General features: G+C 41.6%; 1 protein-coding gene across 4 annotated transcripts in view; it reads right to left on the reverse strand.

The window, feature by feature from the left end:
* INPP5A (inositol polyphosphate-5-phosphatase A) overlaps nt 1-20,391 on the reverse strand; it is a 234,576-nt gene that overhangs the window by 108,014 nt on the left and 106,171 nt on the right. For all 4 annotated transcript variants that reach the window (XM_033149334.1, XM_033149337.1, XM_033149335.1 and 1 more), the window contains exon 5: nt 351-414. In XM_033149334.1, coding sequence (XP_033005225.1) covers nt 351-414 — 64 coding nt within the window. The remainder of the gene's footprint in view (nt 1-350; nt 415-20,391) is intronic.

A 20,391-nucleotide genomic window follows, 5' to 3' on the forward strand; every position in this document is an offset into this window, starting at 1 on the left:
AACGTAGAATGAGTGTGACCCGTCTCAATAAGCTAAATGAAGCTTTAGCTTTTGATATATATATATTTTAATATATATTAAAGTGAGAGCAGGCAACTTTCAAAATGTTGGGAATCACAGGAATACATTGGTGAGAGGACCAGGGTTGGCCATAGCTTCTAGTCAAGTGTGCATTCAGAGGTAAACTTGGGTTTGCCCCGTGTAATGTGTGAAAATAGTCCTGGAAAAGTAATGTAGGCTGCTCCTTCTAACATGAGCAGAACAGAAGAATGCTATCCTGAACATTTCTATTCAGAGGTAAGCCTCACAGACTTAATTCCAGGTAAGTGAATATTGTAGCTTCCATTTACCTTTAAAGTCAAACTGATAAATGTTTTTCAAGGATTCATGTAGAAAGTAAAAGCTTCCCAGTGCCTGCAAGAAAAGAGAAACCAAGTCAGCAAAACATAAAGAAACCTCTCCCAAAAGCTTGAAACCTGAAATATTTTAATTGTACAGAAAGACTTAAAATCAATTAACTATTTTAAAAAAAAAAATCCTGTGGTGTTTAAAGGCAGTATTATCCTTCAGAAATTGTTTACTACTAATGGTAAATGTAACTGGCAACAAAAACATGATTATACAACATACTTAAATATGCACAAAAAACCCTCAAGGATTTCTAGGAGCTCATGTTGAGAAGAAGCAGTGCCCAGGTAGGTGTATTATAGTCCTGGATATCTGGAGGAAGTGTTGAAGTGTATAAACCTGACTATAAGGAAAAACTTAGAATTTTCAGGAAAAAAATATTCTTTTGAATTCTATAACTATCCTATGGAAGTTGACAACTGGACAATGAAAATGTGTCCTAACTATCGCCAAAAAAATTGGTAGTGATGAATTGGAAGAACAAAACTATGGTTTCCTTTAACCAATGGATTGAAGACATGACAGCCCATGCAACGTATGAATGGATTGCTTATAGACACAGATTTTGTTTGGGTAAATATACTGATATTTGGAATGAGTTTATACAGAATATAGGAGGTTATTATTAATCATTATTAGCATAGATAAGAACATTCATATATCACCATTTTTGCATTATGTTTCTTCTCTTTCTACCCCCCTCTCCTTTTCTGGTCCAGTGCTCTGGCGCAAGTCAGGGAGGAAGTTCCACAAGTGTGATGTCACCACAGAGAAGGCCCTGCCTCATGTCCTTTCCCTATTGGCCACCACTGCCCATGTGACAACAAACAGGGCCTTCCCTTGCTGATTTCAAGGGCAGGTATTTGGAAGGAGAGATCCTCTCAAGAACATGTACCTGTACATGCCCCTCAGAGTACTAGTGAGCTTCCACGAAGACTGTAATGCAGAGCCTTCCAAACTGTGTGTCGCAACACGTTGGTGCGACAGCTGAAGTGCGTAGGTGTGTCGCGCAAACGCTCCCCACGCATCTCCCAGGGCTGGAAAGGGATTAGTTTGACCTCCATCCAGTTTGCTAGTAAAACTGAATTACTACGTTGCAAAATGATGCATGTCTAAAAAGTGTGTCCCCCAACATGAAAAGTTTGGAAAGCTCTGCTATAATGATTCCTCCTTCGGCTCCAGACCATTGTGCATGCAATTTCTGTGCCACATCACAGTGACCTCTGGCACAAAACTGGATGGAACACACAACAGTTTGGCAAATTCATCAAAAATCCTCAGGCGGATTCCTCACACATGAAAGTCCATTCTCTCACCACCCTCCACCCCCAATCTGCCATCTCTCTTTTGGGTGAAAATTGGCAGTGCAACAGCTTTGATAGAACAGGATCTATTGATGATCAGCTTATTACCGGTACTTCCCTATTCCTTTTGGTAGCATCTTAAATTTTGCAGGAAAAACACCACCGCCACCAGAGTGATGCAACTGCAGAACAGACAAAGCCTGAGCATAGGAATTCTCTCTATGTGAACGAGTGCTAATATCAAATAAATCTCTGCAAGGAGGAGCCCTTCAAGAACATTGCTATTTAAAAAATTATCACTGTGATTCCTGGGACGTTAAAGGCCAGAGTATCGTTAGTGTATAACCAGGAGGCAGCACCTGCCTTTTATTAATTGCTAATGAAATTCTATTAAGATATTAAAAATTCGGTGTCAGCCTTTTTATCTTGTACTACATTCTTCTTTTGTTATCATTCCGTCAATCTGCCCTTCTTCAGAATGGTTAACCTTGGAAGAGTCCTCCTTAAGAACGTCTGCTACTTATTTGCCTCCTCCGTGTAGAAATGCATAATAATAAAAAATAGTATGAATAATAATAATAAAAACCTGGCGCAAGCTGCCTGGGTCACCAGAAAGTGTACTCATTAATTAAAAGTGTGACAGTGTTTTCCGTTGGATGAACTAATATGTCAAGGAGATGGGCAGGACCTCATGTTTGTGCTTTTGACAAATCAGCAAATGTTTAATCTCTAGATGTGCAGCTTCTCATAAATAATGCAGCAATCAGTGAGCCAAAACTCTGCCTCTTCCAGAAGGGTGTCCCTGTCTTCCCACTACCAAGATTTCTTCCCTTTGCTCATTCCCCACCCCCCACCCCTTAAGTCTAAAATAAAAACCACAATCGTCCTCTGGGTTGAAAGCATCACTCTCTTCCCTGCACATATCCCTTCAGCATTGTGTCCATAAATCCGTGAGAGAGGTTAGTGGAGAAGCATATGCTCCGTGGTACCCAATCCTTGCCCATCTCAGGTAGCAGGAGAAGCTCACAGCTGGGATCTTGGAGACGTTCTGCCTAACTCCAACCCAAAACATTTCTTTTATCTATAAACAAGTTCTATTCAGAGTAATCCCACTGAAATGAATGAACGTACGTTTAGTCACGTTTATTCACTTCAATTGTACTACTCCGAATGGGCAGGGGCAGAGGAAGGTGGGGGCGATGGGAGTGCACCGCCCCCATTGGCGCGATCCCAGTGGGGTTCCATCGCGGCTGCCCCCGCGCCCATGCTGGGCCCCGCTCCCGCAGGCTGTGCGCCCCGCCCCCAGAACATGCTCCACAGACGGTGCACCCCGTCCCCAGAACATGCGCCACACCCCCAGAACGCGCACCCCGCCTCCAGTATGCGCACCCCACCACGGGACGCATGCCAGCCCCGCCCCCCGCCTGCTCCCCGCTCCTGGTGCTGGAGAATGAAGCTCCACCACTGCAAATGGGGTTAGCATTGGATACAACCCTTTGTCGCCTTGAAGCAGATCCCAAATGGTGTTTGCCCCTCTCCACACTAGGACCAACAGAAATCTCCTCGCATCGTCACCAGTTCCTGACTTCCTCTATTACCTCACCCCCTTCATAGTGGGGCCTGGTGCAGGACACTTCACCTTGTTGGAGGGCAGGGTTCAATCCTGTTTCTGCCAGTCAGCATACAGCAGGCATAGGCAAACTCTGCCCTCCAGATGTTTTGGGACTACAACTCCCATCATCCCTAGCTAACAGGACCAGTGGTCAGGGGTGATGGGAGTTGTAGTTCCAAAACATCTGGAGGGCTAAATTTGCCTATGCCTGGCATACAGGGTTTGATGGACCAGTGGCCTGATTCAGTATAAAGCAGCTTCACACAAGTTTAGAAGCTGCTAAAATTTTCCCGATTGGGTAGGACCTAGAAGTTTAGCTCAAAAATCTGCTTAAAAACTGTATGTGTATTAGGAGGTGTTCACATTAAAATACAATAGATTTTCACGATGACTTCATAAACGCAAACTGATGTGGAAATGTTGAAACTTATAAAAGAAGAAGAAGAAGCAGAGGAGGAGGAGGAGGAGGAGGAGGAGGAGCTTATTTACACTGGGCTTATTTACAAACAATATTTCCCCCCATTTTAATTACTATTATTTTCTAGTGCCAGTTTAAGATCTGGGTGGTTCTTCTTCTTCTTCTTCTTATTTTGTTTTTCAACATCTGAGTGAAACACATTCATTTCGATATAACTCTCATGAACTTTCAAGTATGGTTGACGGATATTGAATTTCAGTTTTTATAAGACAATTCCATTCTGCTGAATTGGCATTATCGTTTCTAAGCTCCTTAATCACATTTCTCAAAATATACAGTTGCCACAATTTCTTAGCAGAGAGGAGTTGGAAGGGCCCCATCTTTTGCAGAGTTTTATCAATTGAGGAAGCAGATTTACTTAGTATGCATGGTTTTGCTCTCTCCAATGAAACAGAGCAGCCCATTCGCACCGCAGCTGCTGTAAGTGTTGGCAGGGTGCTATGGAATATGGACTCTGTCTATGCCTATCTATCTATCTATCTATCTATCTATCTATCTATCTACACACCCAGAGAGAGAGACAGGTGAAACTCGAAAAATTAGAATATCGTGGAAAGGTTCATTTCTTTCAGTAATTCAACTTAAAAGGTGAAACTAATATATGAGATAGACTCATGACATGCAAAGTGAGATATGTCAAGCCTTTATTTGTTATAATTGTGATGATTATGGCGTACAGCTGATGAGAACCCCAAATTAAAAATTTCAACCTTGGGGTTTTCATCAACTGAATGCCATAATCACCACAATTATAACAAACAAAGGCTTGACATATTTCGCTTTGCATGTCATGAGTTTATCTCATATATTAAACTCCAGTAGCTAATGAAAACAATTGCTTACATAAATGGACTTTTCCACGATATTCTAAGGTTTTGCATTTTTTAATGTTTTATTTATTTATGACTTTTTCCTAATGATGTAGTTTGATACCAATTTTTTCAAAGCTGCATTGAGCATGGCTTGAACTGTGAGAAGGTGGCATATAAACAAAATTATATATGTCTATATATCTTTAGGCCGCAGGCAGAAACATTCCTCTTCTCCCAGACCTTTGGCTAATTAAACAATCTATGGCCTTTTAAACAGAGTGTGTGTTGTTTTGCTTGTTTTTATATTTTGTATGTCTGGGTTTTTATATTATGAACTACCCCATGATCCTCAGATGAAGGTTGGTATAAATAATAAATAAATAAATAACGACAACAACAACAATACACGTATCTGAGCAGCAATCAGTATTTACACAGAGCATTCCAACAGTAATATGCTGGAGTTCATTCAGTCATCCAATCAAGCTCAAAGGAAATTTTCAGCATGGCAAGCATATTTTGATACTATTTTGCGTGGGTGGGGAATCCATAGCTAATAACTGCCATACCAATAATGACTTTCATGATATGGAAATGTTACTCTGATAAAATATGAAAATATCTATGAAGTGTACAGGCAACCATGTCTACTTAATTGTTAATTAGATGCTGATCTATGGGTCATTTCACTTGTGCAAATTTAACAACTACACGGAAGTACTTAAAATAAAACGTTTAAATAATCACCATGGAGAGTAAACATTCACCGCACACAACCCTCATTGAACGTGCTAAAGCTAATATTGCAATTATGAAGAGTGCCTTAAATAAATGTAAAATAAATTGCCAATGGCGACTCAGAAAGTGTAATTCATGTAGTCATAAAATCCATAATTAGCTCTAATGAATATTTAAAGTCAAAGTGCAACTTAACTTTTTCAATGTTTAACCTACTATATCAATATAGCTCAAGGAATCCATTTGTCATGGAAAATGACAGCATCTGAATATTAATTAGCATAGGTCACTGCTGACAGGAAGTCCTTATCTCTTGCCAGTCCTTTTGACTATAGCGTGTGTCACCAGTATGTTTGTCACGTCTGATATTATTGATTACCTGCCTTTTTGGCCAAAAACAATTAAAAGAGTTTTTTGTTTTGTTTTTGTTTTTTTACATATTTATAAACCTGACTGTCGGGAGCACTTATTTTTGCATTAGAAAAATGTAGTCTATTAGCTGCCATATTTCAGTTTGAAGAGCAACAGCAAATGAGGAGCCGCAATAACTCTGGATATCATGACAACATTTTTACATAAAAGCATTCATTTACTGGTTAGTGGTTTCTTTTCTTCTTCATTTTAAAGGATCTTTTGTGTTGCAATGTATTGGGAAGGATATAAATGGGCCGCCGTTATTAGACATAACCCATTTTCAAAGCTAATTTGAAGGCTGGGTGGGTTGCTTGTGTTCCTTAACAGCTTCATTTAGATGCAAATGGAATACATTTAGTTTTCACTTATAATTAAAAGCACAGGAAGATGCAGCTCCATATCCTCCTGTTCTCACCACCCTCCTGAACTATGGGTGGGTAAGGCAGGCCATTTTGTCTGTCAATCAGCATGGTGCCAAAGCAGATCTGGAGATCAGGAACAGATAGTAAAAGATATCCCAGTACAGAGGAAGGCATGGAGTTCTTTAGTTAAAAGTTTTTTTGTGTGTGTTTTTTGTTCCCTGGATTGGGGTGAATGTCTATTCCAAGTGGAAAAAAACCTGTGTACACAAATTATCTCATTAAAAAATAATCTATCACTTTTTATCTACAAACAAATTAGGTGTCCAGCAATTTATCATTTCCGGCATTTGTCTTATCAGCCAAAGTACACAGCGTTAAACTGTTATTGTGCTTTGTTTTCACATCACGCCTTGTCTATCCAATACACGGGTGTTTGGAACTTTAAAAGGGGATCAAATTACTTGCATTAACTCTTTAACAATCCCACTGCTTTATCCTAATACCAGCAATCCCTGCAAAATAATTCTGCCATTTTTGAAGTTGCTTTCATGATGCAGGCCTGTTAAGGCATCCCCTGGTGGTTAGGATCAGGTGCCAGAGCATCTTAATTTCTCTCTTTTAAATTGCCACTGATTTAACAGAGAATGCCGTGTTATGCATTGCTAAACGCATTGCTTCAAAGGACTCACCAGAGTCTGTTATATGTGAATGTGGGCGTCGGGGTATGGGGGAGAGAACTCTGGTTAGTTAAAATATTGTTGGTTAACTATGGCTGGTTCCTGGCTTGTCTCAATAAACAATAGTTTAATCTAACAAGAGGGACGTGGGTGGTGCTGTGGGTTAAACCACAGAGCCTACGGCTTGCTGATCAGAAGGTTGGCAGTTCGAATCCCCGTGACGGGGTGAGCTCCCGTTGCTCAGTCCCAGCTCCTGCCAACCTAGCAATTCGAAAGCACGTCAAATAGGTACCGCTCCGGCGAGAAGGTAAACGGCGTTTCCGTGCGCTGTTCTGGTTCACCAGTAGCGGTTTAGTCATGCTGGCCACATGACCCGGAAACTGTATCCGGGTCCCACGGCCAGTAAAGCAGGATGAATGCCGCAACCACAGAGTCGTCAGCGACTGGACCTAACGGTCATGGGTTCCCTTAACCCTTTACCTAATCTAACAAGAAGTCTCTCCCATGACGCAGAAAACTGCTGATTTTAAAACAGAAAGCAAAAGCTTAATACTTCCTCCTTGCAGCTGTGCTGGGAAGATGAAAGGGGAGGGAGGAGGCTGCAACCCCGAGGTTTGAGCAGCCTCGTTCATGTAACAGTAAACTATGGTTTACTATACCCTTCACCAAACTGGGTCTCCCCAGATGTTTTGGATGATGTCAGACCCATCATCCCTGATGATTGACTGTACAGATGTGTGAGATGGTCAACTGCTATTAAAACAAAGAGCCTAACGTCTCCCCACTTCACAAAGCTTTCCTGCCTCATCATTTGGAATCAACTCCTGCTTTTCACAGATCATCCTGCCTGATCTAAACACACAGCATAATTAAGCGGCAGAAGTCTGTGGTGCTAGATTGAACTGAATGATTTCAGACTGCAGGGGTACGTGTGGCATTTCTGAATGCTCTTCTGTGTAAGAACTCCTTGAAAAAAACCTCAAAAATTCATAACAACATAGCACTACTGCAGAAAGGTTCTAGTCCAGACAAGTTCTTACTGTTCTCATTTTCTATATATCAAAACTTGGGAAGACCTACCGGTACTTGGAAAAGAGGGACATGGGTAGTGCTGTGGTCTAAAGCACTGAGCCAATCAGAAGGTGGGTGATTCGAATCCCCGTGACAGGGTGAGCTCCCGTTGTTGGGTCGCAGCTCCTGCCAACCTAGCAGTTTGAAAGCATGTCGAAGTGCAAGTAGATAAATAGGCACCGCTCCGGCGAGAAGGTAAACGGCGTTTCCATGCGCTGCTTTGGTTCGCCATAAGCGGCTTAGTCATGCTGCCCACATGACCCAGAAGCTGTCTGCAGACAAACGCCGGCTACCATGGCCAGTAAAGCGAGATGAGCGCCACAACCCCAGAGTTGTCCGCGAATGGACGCGAACTTTACCTTTACTTGGAAAAGATTTCAGGAAATATATAATTATATTCTGGTCTTTTAATGAAATTGCCTATGGTTCCAAGTGCAGCATCTACAACATACTGCACACTCTTCTGCAACAGAATAGATATGAAAATGGCACCCCGCACCTCCAGTGGTTTATGAGCACCAAACGACTGTGATCTTTTGTGTTTTAGAGAAAAGATATTGTTACTTTGTCAAAAATGTAAGTCTAAAGTTGAGCCACATTTACCATGATCACTTGACTTTAAGCAATTGTAATTAGAACACAGTCTGGCTTCGAATCAATTTAGTATTTCATGGATCTCTTCTTCTATAATAGACTTGGTGATGGCAAATTCAATTTGTTGAGAAGACATTATTGCCCATTTCATTTAGTATTATCCAGGTCATCTCTCAATGGGAAGGGTATCATGTGGTAAAAGGCTGTATTTAGCATGTCACAGTCACCGGGTGCTGTTCTGTATCTCCGGGAATCTTTGTAAGCTGCCTCAAAATAAGGGACGATTGATTTACAAAGTACCAAATTTCAAATTTCATATTCTAAGGCTAAATATGAAATAATTGGACAGAGCTGTCCCCTTGTCTGACCCAGCACAATCAAGCCCCCTTTCAAGGTTGACTGCCTGCCTGAGAAATATGTGCATAATTTCATTTTGTCTCCCATCCAACGTTCAATGTTAGAAGTTAATTAAATTGCTTGTCCATTGTATTCATCCACTTACAAAGTTAATGATATTCTGTTCCTGAATTAAGGAGAATTTTATAAAGCCTGCGCTATGGAACCTGGCAGGCTGTACATTGAGGAGCTGAACTCTGTCATAGCTTCTGCTTGCAGTTCTTCTAATTAGGAAACAAAATGAATGTTTCTGTGTCTGCCAATGCAGAGGACAAGTCATTCCAACAGTGAGGCAAAACGCTTTGTACAATAGCAACTTAATAATATCTCATGTTTGACGACAATAAATTCTTCCAAGATTAATAAACCTGTTAATTTTTTTTAAAATCACCATAACAAATATGAACTACTGTGTAACAAGACAGCCTTTAAAGGAAGGACAAAGGTTTGTGGGAAAGGAACAGTTCCTTACAAGGATGCAAGCTTTTACAAATTATCAGAATACTCTCAGTCACACGATAGCTACAATGGAATTTCAAAATTCCATACATACAGCCATCCTTTTCTCAACCTCAGAACCAGGGCAGGAACTCGCCGGGCCTCAGTTCCAGCACCTCTCAGGTGGGTTCCAGACAATGGCGGAGGAAGCCGCCTGGCCACCTGGGGCGCCAAACCTGAAGGCACCCCCCCGGGTGGAGTGTTGCTCTGTAGCGCGCATGCGCCGTGCGCCATGATGCATGGCCAGCGGCTGCTTTCCTTCTCTTTTTTTTTAAAAAAAAGGGCTTTTTCGGCGCTAGTCCGGGCAGAGGCGAGGGGAGGGCCAGCGAGGAGGGGCATCATCCCAGCCACAAGCCTGACGCCTCGCTGGCCCGCCCCTCGACTCTGTGCCGCAGCTTTGCAGCCCAGCGCCAAAAAAGCCCTTTAAAAAAAGAAGGGAAGGAAAGCAGCTGCTTGCTCGCTCGGTTGGCGGCTGCTTTCCTTCCCCCCTCTTTTTAAAGGGCTTTTTCCGCCGCTAGCCCGGGCGGAGCCACAGAGGCGAGGGGCAGGCCAGCGAGGAGGGGCGTCACGCCAGCCACAAGCATGGCGTCTCGCTGGCCCGCGCCGCGGCTCCACCCAGGGCCAAAAAAAGCCCTTAAAAAAGGAAAGAAAAGCAGGCGCTGGCAGCCGGTCAAGTGAGCGAGCATTCCCTGTTTAGGGAAGTTTTTAATTTGTGACTCTGTATTGCATTTTGATATTTGTTGGAGGCCGCCCAGAGTGGCTGGGCAGACCTGGCCAGATGGGCGGGGTATAAATAATAAATTATTATTATTATTATTATATATTAGAGTTGCAAAAGAGGAAGTGAGCAGGAAGGTTGCTGCATGGTGAATCCAGGCAATGGGATGTTTCCAGTAAGTAGAGGCTGGATGTTGAAACAATGGCGTTCTCTACACCCCCTGGGAGTTTGACTGGAGGACCTTGGAGGGCCTTTCTAACTCTTTGATTCTAAATTGCAGTAGCATGGAAAACTGTAAGCATTTAGAAAGGGTGACCTAGAACCAAAGGAACATTGAATTTTCTCTTGAGCAGCAGCACTGCCCCAAGAAGATATGGCAAAGGTTAATTTCAAAATGGAGGAGTTTGATTTCAAAATTTCAAGCACCAGCACAGTGGCCTGCTATTCAAACAGAGGGCAGGGGGCTGGAGGGTATTGCTGGGCATAACTAAGCCCTTGGATTCACCCAACGAACCTACTTGAACGTCAGGTGTGTGAGTGTAGGTTTGCCCACACAATAATGGCGTGCCCTTTGCAATGGATCTCGCAATGTGATCTGCATCTTAATTTCACTTACCACAAGGCTACAATATTATCTGGGGCTCTGTGAGAGTTCCACAGCATACGTTTCAAGTAAAAGTCAAAAGACTTATCATCTGGACTACAGCACTTCTATATAGCATGAATAAAGAACGAAAGCCTGAAAACAGTCGTGGCTATACTCTAAAACAACAACAATCAAATACTGTAATTCTAATATACTGCTTAAATGTTCATTAGTGTTTCAGTTTAATGCCCAGGCTAAGGAGGACTTCTTCACAAAGCTGTAGAGAATGCAAATTGGCAACTGAGCTCTTTTACTTTGCTTTTAATATCCCTATAATTATTTATTGACCAACTCCATCAACAAATAATCCAGGTATTTCAGCAAGAAAATCCCCACTGATTTACACTTGACTTAATACTGTATTTGTGGGTCTAGGCAATGGGCAGGAAAAGTAATCCTTCATTTATTGTCAGTTATCCAATGTTGTTAACATACAAAGAGGTAGTGTTTTTGTAAAAAAAATTTTAAAAATGTTCTTTGATTTCATGATCAGATCAAACTTGCTAATGAAATGTCGCAGTCTTACTACACAATCTGCAAGTTTTGTCAAGAAACTGAAAATCTAAAGGTGATGTTCTGATGATAGGAACAGATTCTCACGTTTACAACATAAATGCAAAACATACCACATTTTATTATTACTTCATTTTAAATCCTCCATTTTTTTTAGGGCAGCATGTGTGATTCTTCCTCCACCCATGTTATCCTCTCAACAAGTACCGCTGTGAGATAGGTTAGAGTGAGAGAGAATGACTGGCCCAAGGTAATCCAGTTAACTTCATAGCTGAGGGAGGATTTGAACCCTGGTCGCTTATAGTCTATTCCCTAACCTTTGATCTCAGGGAAACAACTCTCATCATTCCCAGACAACATGACCAATTGTCAAGGATTATGTTGTAGTCCTGTAACATCTGTGGACCGAAGATTGGGGTAGGATGGACTGAAATCTAGATCTTACCTTTTGATAGCTTCCAGGTACTTTTGAGCACTCCCCTATATAAAAGTCTCTCTGCGTGCATGAAAGTATAGGACAACAGGCGGGGAAGGCAGTTCTCTCCCTAAAGTGTTAGTTTACTAAAAGCAGAAAGGTTCCCCCCCCCACCGGGGAAGGGGGGGGGACAATCAGAAATATGTCCTCTCCCCAGCTGCAACAGGGATTTATGAATCCGAAATAATGCAACACTCTCATGGTTTGATTTTGGTGTGGTTTTTTTTTTTTTACATTACATGCTACAAGGTATAATTCCAATGTACTGAATAAACCAATATACTATGAGTTATATTGGATACAACTCCTGTTAATTATTTTTAAAAAGTTTAATCATAAAAGCTAACATGCCATGAAGTTGAAAAGATGTAAATCCATACAAGTTCTGATTTGTCTCTGTTTGTATCTTGATTAAAAGCAATACGTACGCAATTAAAAGTACATTTTCACTCAAGGATAAATTTCGAAATTATGATTTGGATAAACATGCAGCTAATAAAAAAATAATTTAGTAAAGTGCTCCCAATTTGCCTTTTAATTATGAAAAATGAAGCTGCTCTGCTATACCACTGTGCATAAAAGCCCAATCAATAATATTTCATGTTGATTAGATCATGTAGTAAATTTGCATCATAATTAAAAGTGCATTTATATTTTCTTTAAATCTCTAGGAGTGTTTAACTCACAATTTTTGCTATTATCTCTTTTACTCCAAAACACATCAAATAGCCCATGCACTCTAGCCAATGCAGTCAATATAATACATCTAAAGAGAGGAGAAAGCATTTATTTCAGTTATAAGAATCCAATACATTTAAATAGTCAACACCAATATGCAAAATCAGCCACATAGCTACTAAGAAAAACAGAGAGGGTGGGGATTATGATGTACCAGTATTTAAACTGTTTTAATACCAATTATTATGGTGTAATAGAGAAACTAAACATTTGCATGTGTATCTTTATAATGGTACTACATGAGTTATACGCAATCAAGCTAAACCTCTTCGGAGTTTAGCTTTTAGATGGAAGGTTTCTAGTATAGCCTATTAAAAGTAAAGTAAATTTTCTCTCCTTCAATTAGAATGATATACATGGACAAAACAAGACGTATAACCAGCTTGTGTCCCATTTTGGGAATAGAAGTTTAGTGCTGCTTACTGGGAATTTCTTATCTTTTAAAATTTCTGGAAAAGAACAATACTGTTTTTTCAACAAAGCCAAAAGAAAGAAAAGCTAATGAACTGTGGGGTCACTAGAAATTCAGTCTAAGGTGGCCAAAGAAGCATAAAAAAAATCACATTGAAAGACAGCTCCAACCCATAAAAATTGCTCAGAAATTTAAAAAATATCAACTTGCTGCCGGAAACCCTTTGTAAAAATACCTCGTCATTTTTACTTAGCATTTCTCTTTCCTATATGCAATAACTACTCAAATACATAGATATCATGGGGAAGATCCCCTAAAGTATTGAAAGGACGTTCAGTGGTTGCTCATGAGTGAAACGCCAAAACGCAGAACTTCTAACAACTAAGTTCTTTATTGTGCAAATTATATGCAGTGGAGCAAAAGTTCAAACGTCCATCTCATCCCTCCGCAGAGTCCAGGAATGAATCCTTCTGGTTCTTTGTCCAGCAAAAGAGGCGCGGGATTCTGAACCCCCGCCTCCCCCTTCCACGTCCTTCCTGCCTGCGCCCTCGGAGCGTGGGAACCTGACCCCGTTCCCCACTATCCCCTCGGCATTCAGGCTCTGCGATCTTTTCAGAGCCCCTGCACCGCCTTCCTGCCTCTAACTCCCACTCCCCACTGGAGGAATGGTAGCTTCCGGCGGAGGAGGGGGAGGACGAACTGGTGAATAGCGGAGGGGGTTCTCTATACTGCAAACACTCCCGCGACTCTACCAGCCACGGGGAGGGGGGTTTCCTGACAAGTATGAAACAAAAAACTAGCTTCCAGTCCTTAACACACAACATACCGGTAACTGATGTAATAAATACGCTCACTCATTTTTCTTAATGCAGGAAAATGGTATTCAGATCATATTTGTGAATCTCTTAATAAAAATTAAAAAAAAAAAAAACATGAACAGTTTTCTAATTTCAGGTGTGGTAGAAAGTTCTAACAATGTCAGATGACAGCCCTTCATATTTTAAAGTTATTCTTCCAAGCTATTTAATCAGAATATTTTCTTTCTGATCAGAGTTTCTGGATTCAAACCAAGCTAACAAAAGGTGAAGATTAATCCACTAAGCCATCCAAACTCCAAAGCCCTTATTCTATTATCAGAGCACTTTTCAAGGCAATGATTAAATGCTGGAAGAGCAAATGGCATTAAAAAGCCATAACAGCAATTCTTCTACCAGAAGAAAAATAAGCCCGATACATCGCTATCTAAACTATACCATGGGGTGGGGGGAGTAAATTTGTCTGATTGTTATATTTAACAACCTGGCTATAAATTTATAAGCAGCAATTTCCGATTCAGTAACTCAGTGTAACCCAATACAGTAAATCTACTTGCATTGGCGAATGAGCCAATCCAGGGCCAACCACTGGGGTCAAATGAGCCAAGTCTCTGCATTCCACGGGAAACTATTTTCCCAAGGAAACTTCTCAGGGTTTTTTTTAACCCTTGTCTACAACAAATTCCTCCACACCCCCAACACATGGGTGGCAAATAGGACTAAGGAGGAGGTTGACAAGAATATCAGAACTTTAAGCACACCAGCTAATTACGGTATACCTTTCTTTCCTGGCATCAAATTACATTCCTGTCAGGAACTGGAGTCAGGAGTAGGTCAGTATCTTTATTTCTAAAACATAAGCTGTGTGTCATCTTCTTCTTTGGCGATCACTCATAGCCGAGTAAGATTGTCTTCCATGAACAGTGAGACCGTTAAGTGACTGTGGAGACCAATTCTGCATCCACATGTCCTTCCACAGTGGGGACCTAAGTTTCTGGGCAGCAGTTGATCATGGTGATGGTTTGCCAAACATGCCTTCCTCTTAGTATGTTTCGTCCTGAGTTCAAGCGTCTTCAAAGTCCATGACACCTTTGGTAAAGTTCTCCAACTGGAGCATTTGTAGGCCAGGGTTTCCTAATTCTGAGTGTTTATACTACATTTTTAAAAAATTTGCCTTGAGACAGTCTTTAAACCTCTTTTGTTGACCACCAGCATTATGCTTTCCATTTTTAAGTTTGGAATACAGTAGTCGCTTTGGAAGACGATAATCAGGCATCTGCACAACATGACCAGTCCAACGAAATTGAGGTTGAAGAATCATTGCTTCGACACTGGAGATCTTTGCTTCTTCCAGTACACTGGCATTAGTTCACCTGTCTTTCCAAGTGATGTGAAAACATTTTTGGAGACACGGTTGATGGAATCTTTCGAGGAGTTAAGCACACAGTAAGTTTGGTAGTACAATGGCTTTGTAAACAAGCATTTTGGTTTCCCTGCGAATGTCCCGGTCCTCAAACACTCTGCACTTCAATTGGGAGAAAGCTGCACTCGCAAAGCTCAGGCGATGCTGGATTTTGGTATCAATGCTGGCCCTTGTGGAAAGATGACTGCCCAGGTAGGAGAAGTGATTGACACTTTTGAGTTGAATTTGTGGTGCTGCAGAGGAGTTGTTTTGTGCTTGTTGGTGCAGCAGGTATTTGTCTTTACGTTCTGATTCTTTACATGAAATCGGCATGACACTGAGGTCTCCTTAATTATTGCTATGTTGTAAATTATTACCAAATGAGCCACTAAAATTGGTCTCAGGTGCTCTACTCCTGAAATGGTCAATGTGGTGCCCTCCCATTATCCCTTGACCATTAGCCGTGCTTGCCAGGGCTGATGGGAACTGAAGTCTGACAACATCTGAAGAGAACCATGTTTTCTAACCCTGCTATATTCTCTTGCCTGCCAACAAGGCTGATCAGGCTGGCAGGCACCAGGGACAACTGCTTTTTCAGTGCTGGCCCTACACTTTTAGAATTCCCTCTTCTGAAAACTCAGCTGGAGACCCTTTAAAGCAGTCCCAAAAGACTTTTCTAAAAATCCCAACAAGCCTTTTGAGAGCACTTGCTCTGAAAAGGAGAGCTAAAATACAGTAAATACATTAAAAAAGAAAAGATGATGCTTCTGCTATCCTTGCAAAAGAAAAATAAACTGTAAACTTCTTGTTGTAAACCACTTAAGAGGTTTTTAAAATAAATTTATTAAGCAGTATATAAATTTTGTTAAATAACAAAAAAGATAATAAATGAGGGCCAAGCTGTGGAGTCGGGGAATTGTCCCCACTCCAATCATTTAAAATTCACAAATAAAAGAAAATACTCTTGAGAATATTTTCCCCTAAAAGTACTCTGGGTCTATTTAATAGATATTACAGACACAAGCATAAAACACATTTTGTACTTGATCTTCATCTACTGACTCCTTACAGGAAACCAGAATCACAGAGAGTCCTCCTTGTTAATGCCTATGCCATAAATTACTCCTCAGTGACAAGGATCTGCTAAAACGGACCCTCATCTAGATCTCATCTCATTTGCATTCTCTTTTTGACTCCTGTATTCCTGTAACACACATATCCTTCAGTTCTCAGGATAAAATGACTGCTGGGCCAAAAAAAAAAAAAAAGCAAGCGACGGATGTAAACCAGCGTTTCTCAAACTTCCCAAAGGTGTGCTCTTCCCCATCCCTAAGCATTCGTATGCTACTAACCAGGAGCAGCTAACATGGTGGGGTGGTCCAGTGGAGGCAGACTCCTGACAGCAGCAGCATCCCTACTGCAAGGTCAAGACTGCACTGGTAGGACCAACCTGTCATTCCCACCGGTGTGCCCACACAGCACCAAATTTGCCACCATCCTAGTCTGCCCTCTCTCCATGTAGGTTAGCAGCAACACTGCCAGAAGAGTGTCATTGTGGTACCACCCCAGCAAACTGGCTGCTCCTGTTCCTGTATTTGTCCAATACCCTTACTCCTTTCTCTGTTTCTTCCTTGCTTGCCCATCTCATTCCCCAAGCCGCTTCATCTGCAGAGCAAGATTACTGAGGGACAAGCTATTCACATATGCTAAATCACTTGCATGCAGCTGTATCTTCAATAGTTCTTTAATTACAGGCGTTTTGGGTGGGATTTTATGCTAATTACAGGTATTGGTGGTGGGGAAATTATTAGGAAGACGGGGAGGGGGGGTATTTCCTTCCCAGAAGTGATCTGGGATAAAATCTTCCTAAGAGAACTAAGTTTCCAAGCCTCAGAGATGTGGAAGAGGATTTTGGTTCTGCTCGCAGCTGGGGAATAAAGGGGTGAGCCTCGTCTCCACACGTCCCATGGTCCCAGTAACAACTGCCCCATGATTAAAACTGAAGACATGACTTTACACAACACGTTCATCATAATATACAGTCCGTTCTTGAGCTCACAGCAATCTGGCATGTGAAATTTTGTTCATTTCCCAAGCCGTCACCGCAAATGAAAAAACACTGTTGCAATGCAGTGAAAACACTTTTGCCTCGCCCCTCAAAAAATCTGGAAACACTGTTGCAGTACAGATATACTCTAAAATTGCTCATTATGCGTACAGCAACTTGCTATACATTGGTACCTTGGTTCTCAAACGCCTTGGGACTCAAACAACTTGGAACCCAAACACTGCAAACCCAGAAGTAAATGTTCCGGTCTGCGAACTTTTTTTGGAAGCCGAATGTGCTCCATTTTGAGTGCCACACTTCCGTTTTGAGTATTACACGGAGGTCTGTTTATTTATTTTGCACTTTTGTTTTTGCAGCTCTCTCTCTCTCTTTTGTGACTGTGTGGAACCCAGTTCAGCTACTGGTTGCTTGATTGTGTAACTGCAGTACATTGTTTATTGCTTTCGTTAGATAGTAAAATTCAAATTAAATTGCTATTTTAGGGTGTGTTTTTAGAAGTCTGGAACGGATTAATCCATTACTTTCTACGTGAAAGTGCACCTTGGTTTTGGAACGCTTTGATTTTTGGAACGGACTTCCAGAACGAAATTTTGTGAATTTGAGAACCAAGGTACCACTGCACAGATCAGGGGGTGTTTACCCTACAAGTACTCTTATTACTTAAGAATCAAGGTTCTACAAAAGTTTTCTCTGGCCAGGAAGGGCTACAACTTGCACACAGGAGAATTCAGGTTCAATCTCCAGTTTACAAAAGGATCAGGTAACAGATAGAAAGACCCTGGTGCGACGCAAAATAGGCAACAGTGATTTATGCTAGACCAGGGGTGGCCAACTCCCAAGTGACTGTGATCTACTCACGGAGTCAAAAACTGGCAGCGATCTACCCCCTTTTTGGGAGTTCAGGTCAAAATTGTTGAGGTTTTTTTAAGGAACGAAAGCCCTGTTTTTTGGGTTTCAGGTGAAAGAGTTGTTGAGTTCCTTTTTAGAGAGGAGGAAAGCCCTGTTTTTTGGGGAGTGCAGGGAGAAAATGTTGAGCTTTTTTTAGGCGAGCCAAAGTTGTTGAGCTTCTATGGGGGGGGAGCCAGTGATCTACCAGTGATCTACCACAGACGCCCGTTGTTGAGCTTCTAGCGGGGGGGAGCCAGTGATCTACCAGTGATCAACCACAGACGCCCAGTGATCTACCGGTAGATCACGATCTACCTGTTGGATGTGCCTGTGCTACACGAATAGTCTGGATTGGTATAAGGCAGCTTCTGATGTTCCAAACTCTCAAGGTAAAATCTGTGGCAATCTGCAAGCATTTCCCATCAATAATGCTGGATAATGCAAGCTGAACCAAATCACACCCACAAAACAATCAAGAAAGCACATAGATGTGCATAAATAAAATGCTGTCTTAAAATAAATTACTCTGTGATTGTCTAGCCGCAGCTCGCCTACTCAAAATGTTTTCAAATCACTTAGCAGCTAGTCATTTTGCCTTTGATCTGTCAGCTTTTATCGTTTAATTTCTTCCTCCTCTTGCTGCCTTTATTGTTTTTGCTGAGCTGCATTGAACAATCCTTTATTACAAGGCAGGATATAAACATGCAAGCGCTTTCTCCCCACCCCCACCCCCCCAATCTGTTACAGATAATAATAGCATGGAAACAATAAAAACAAAGCAAAGGTGCCAGCCCCTCTTCAGGGACAAAACTATTTATTTTATATGCAGCAATGGAAGAGCAAGGGCTGTCCAAGGAGAACGCTGCACATGGATGTGCTGAAAGAGGGCATTGATAATTTCCAGTGGAAAGTGCATGAATGAATTGTGCAACCAGAATTTAAACCTTGTGATTTAGCTCTCTGTCCATCTGGGTCAAAGTTTGAGGCTACTAAAGTATCTGAATCATTGAACTTTAAGACTGCATTCATCACAGCTTCTGTACCGATATAAATTTCTTCCCATTAAGTCAACAAGGGTTGGTTCTATCAGACAGGAGTCTGTCCAGAAACGAAAATTAATGGCTGTCATAAAAGTGACGTAAATAGACACCTTGCCTGATTTATACGTAACCATTTTTTGCCTCTTTGCTAAAATGGACACACAGACACACGCAAACATCCCCAAACAAAACTTTAATTCAGGCCATTATTTTCTGCCTTTTTGTCAATTTAGCATGAATGTTTCACAAAGATGTTCAAGTCTCTGAAATGTTCTCAGTAAAGCCAAATATGCTCAAAGCCACTGTTTGCCATTGGAACTTATTAAGCTGCTGTCTGCAGGGTCAGACCATTAGTCCACCCACCTCAGTAATGTCTGCTTTGACTGGCAGCAGATCCCCAGGTTTCAGACCCCAGACACAGCCAGGCATACCTGGAGACACACCAGTGATTGAGCTTGATTGGCTGTGACCCCCAAGTCCCACTGGGATCAGAGTTTCTGAGTGGAAACTCCGGAATATAGCTGATCCCTGTCAAAAGTGGGACTTGAAGGCAGCACTGGTCAGCTGTGACCCCTAGGTCTCACTGGGAAAAACATTCCTTTGCAGCATTTAGGATGTACTGCTGAGGAAAAATGGGTCATCCGACGTCATGGGGACATCAGTTGACTGACAGGTGAGAGGACATTAGGATCTGGCCATCCAGACTGAAAAGGTTCTACATCTGAGATGTGTGTGTTTCAGGACCCACCCTACTCCTGTGACATGTTTTTAATACTGGATTTTAAAATGCAACCCACCCTGGGACCTGCTAGTGAAGGGTGGGAAATAAAATAAGAACAATCATAATAATATTTTTGAGTCTGGTAACCCTAGCATAAAGTGAGAGATATACAGAGGCTGGGCTTCTAAGGGCCACTAAATCCCTTTACTATAGCAGGGGAAACACCAAACTCTTTCTTGGAGCCCTCAAACTCAGGAGAACGGTTGGGTCATACCCCTTATGCTGAGCTACTTTCACACCCAACAAGACTACTCAGTATTTCTAACCGCATCTGAATTTCTGAACAACAAGAGATACAGGATCCTGCCCCTTTCTAGAAGCAGAAAGGTATTGTAGCAATCACACATTCTGACTGTTACCATGTCCACCCAGAAGTCGTGAACCCTGTTTGTGTTATGTTATGTTTACTAATCCCTGATGACCAAGGGGCTGATCAGTGAAAAAGTAGCATTTTAGTTTTTTTCTGTTATTTCTGACTGCTATTAGGTAAAAACAGGCAAAAACGAACCTATAACCATGTGCGTTGAGATG

This window comes from Lacerta agilis, chromosome 5 (genome assembly GCF_009819535.1).
Source record: "Lacerta agilis isolate rLacAgi1 chromosome 5, rLacAgi1.pri, whole genome shotgun sequence".
Lineage (NCBI taxonomy): Eukaryota > Metazoa > Chordata > Lepidosauria > Squamata > Lacertidae > Lacerta > Lacerta agilis.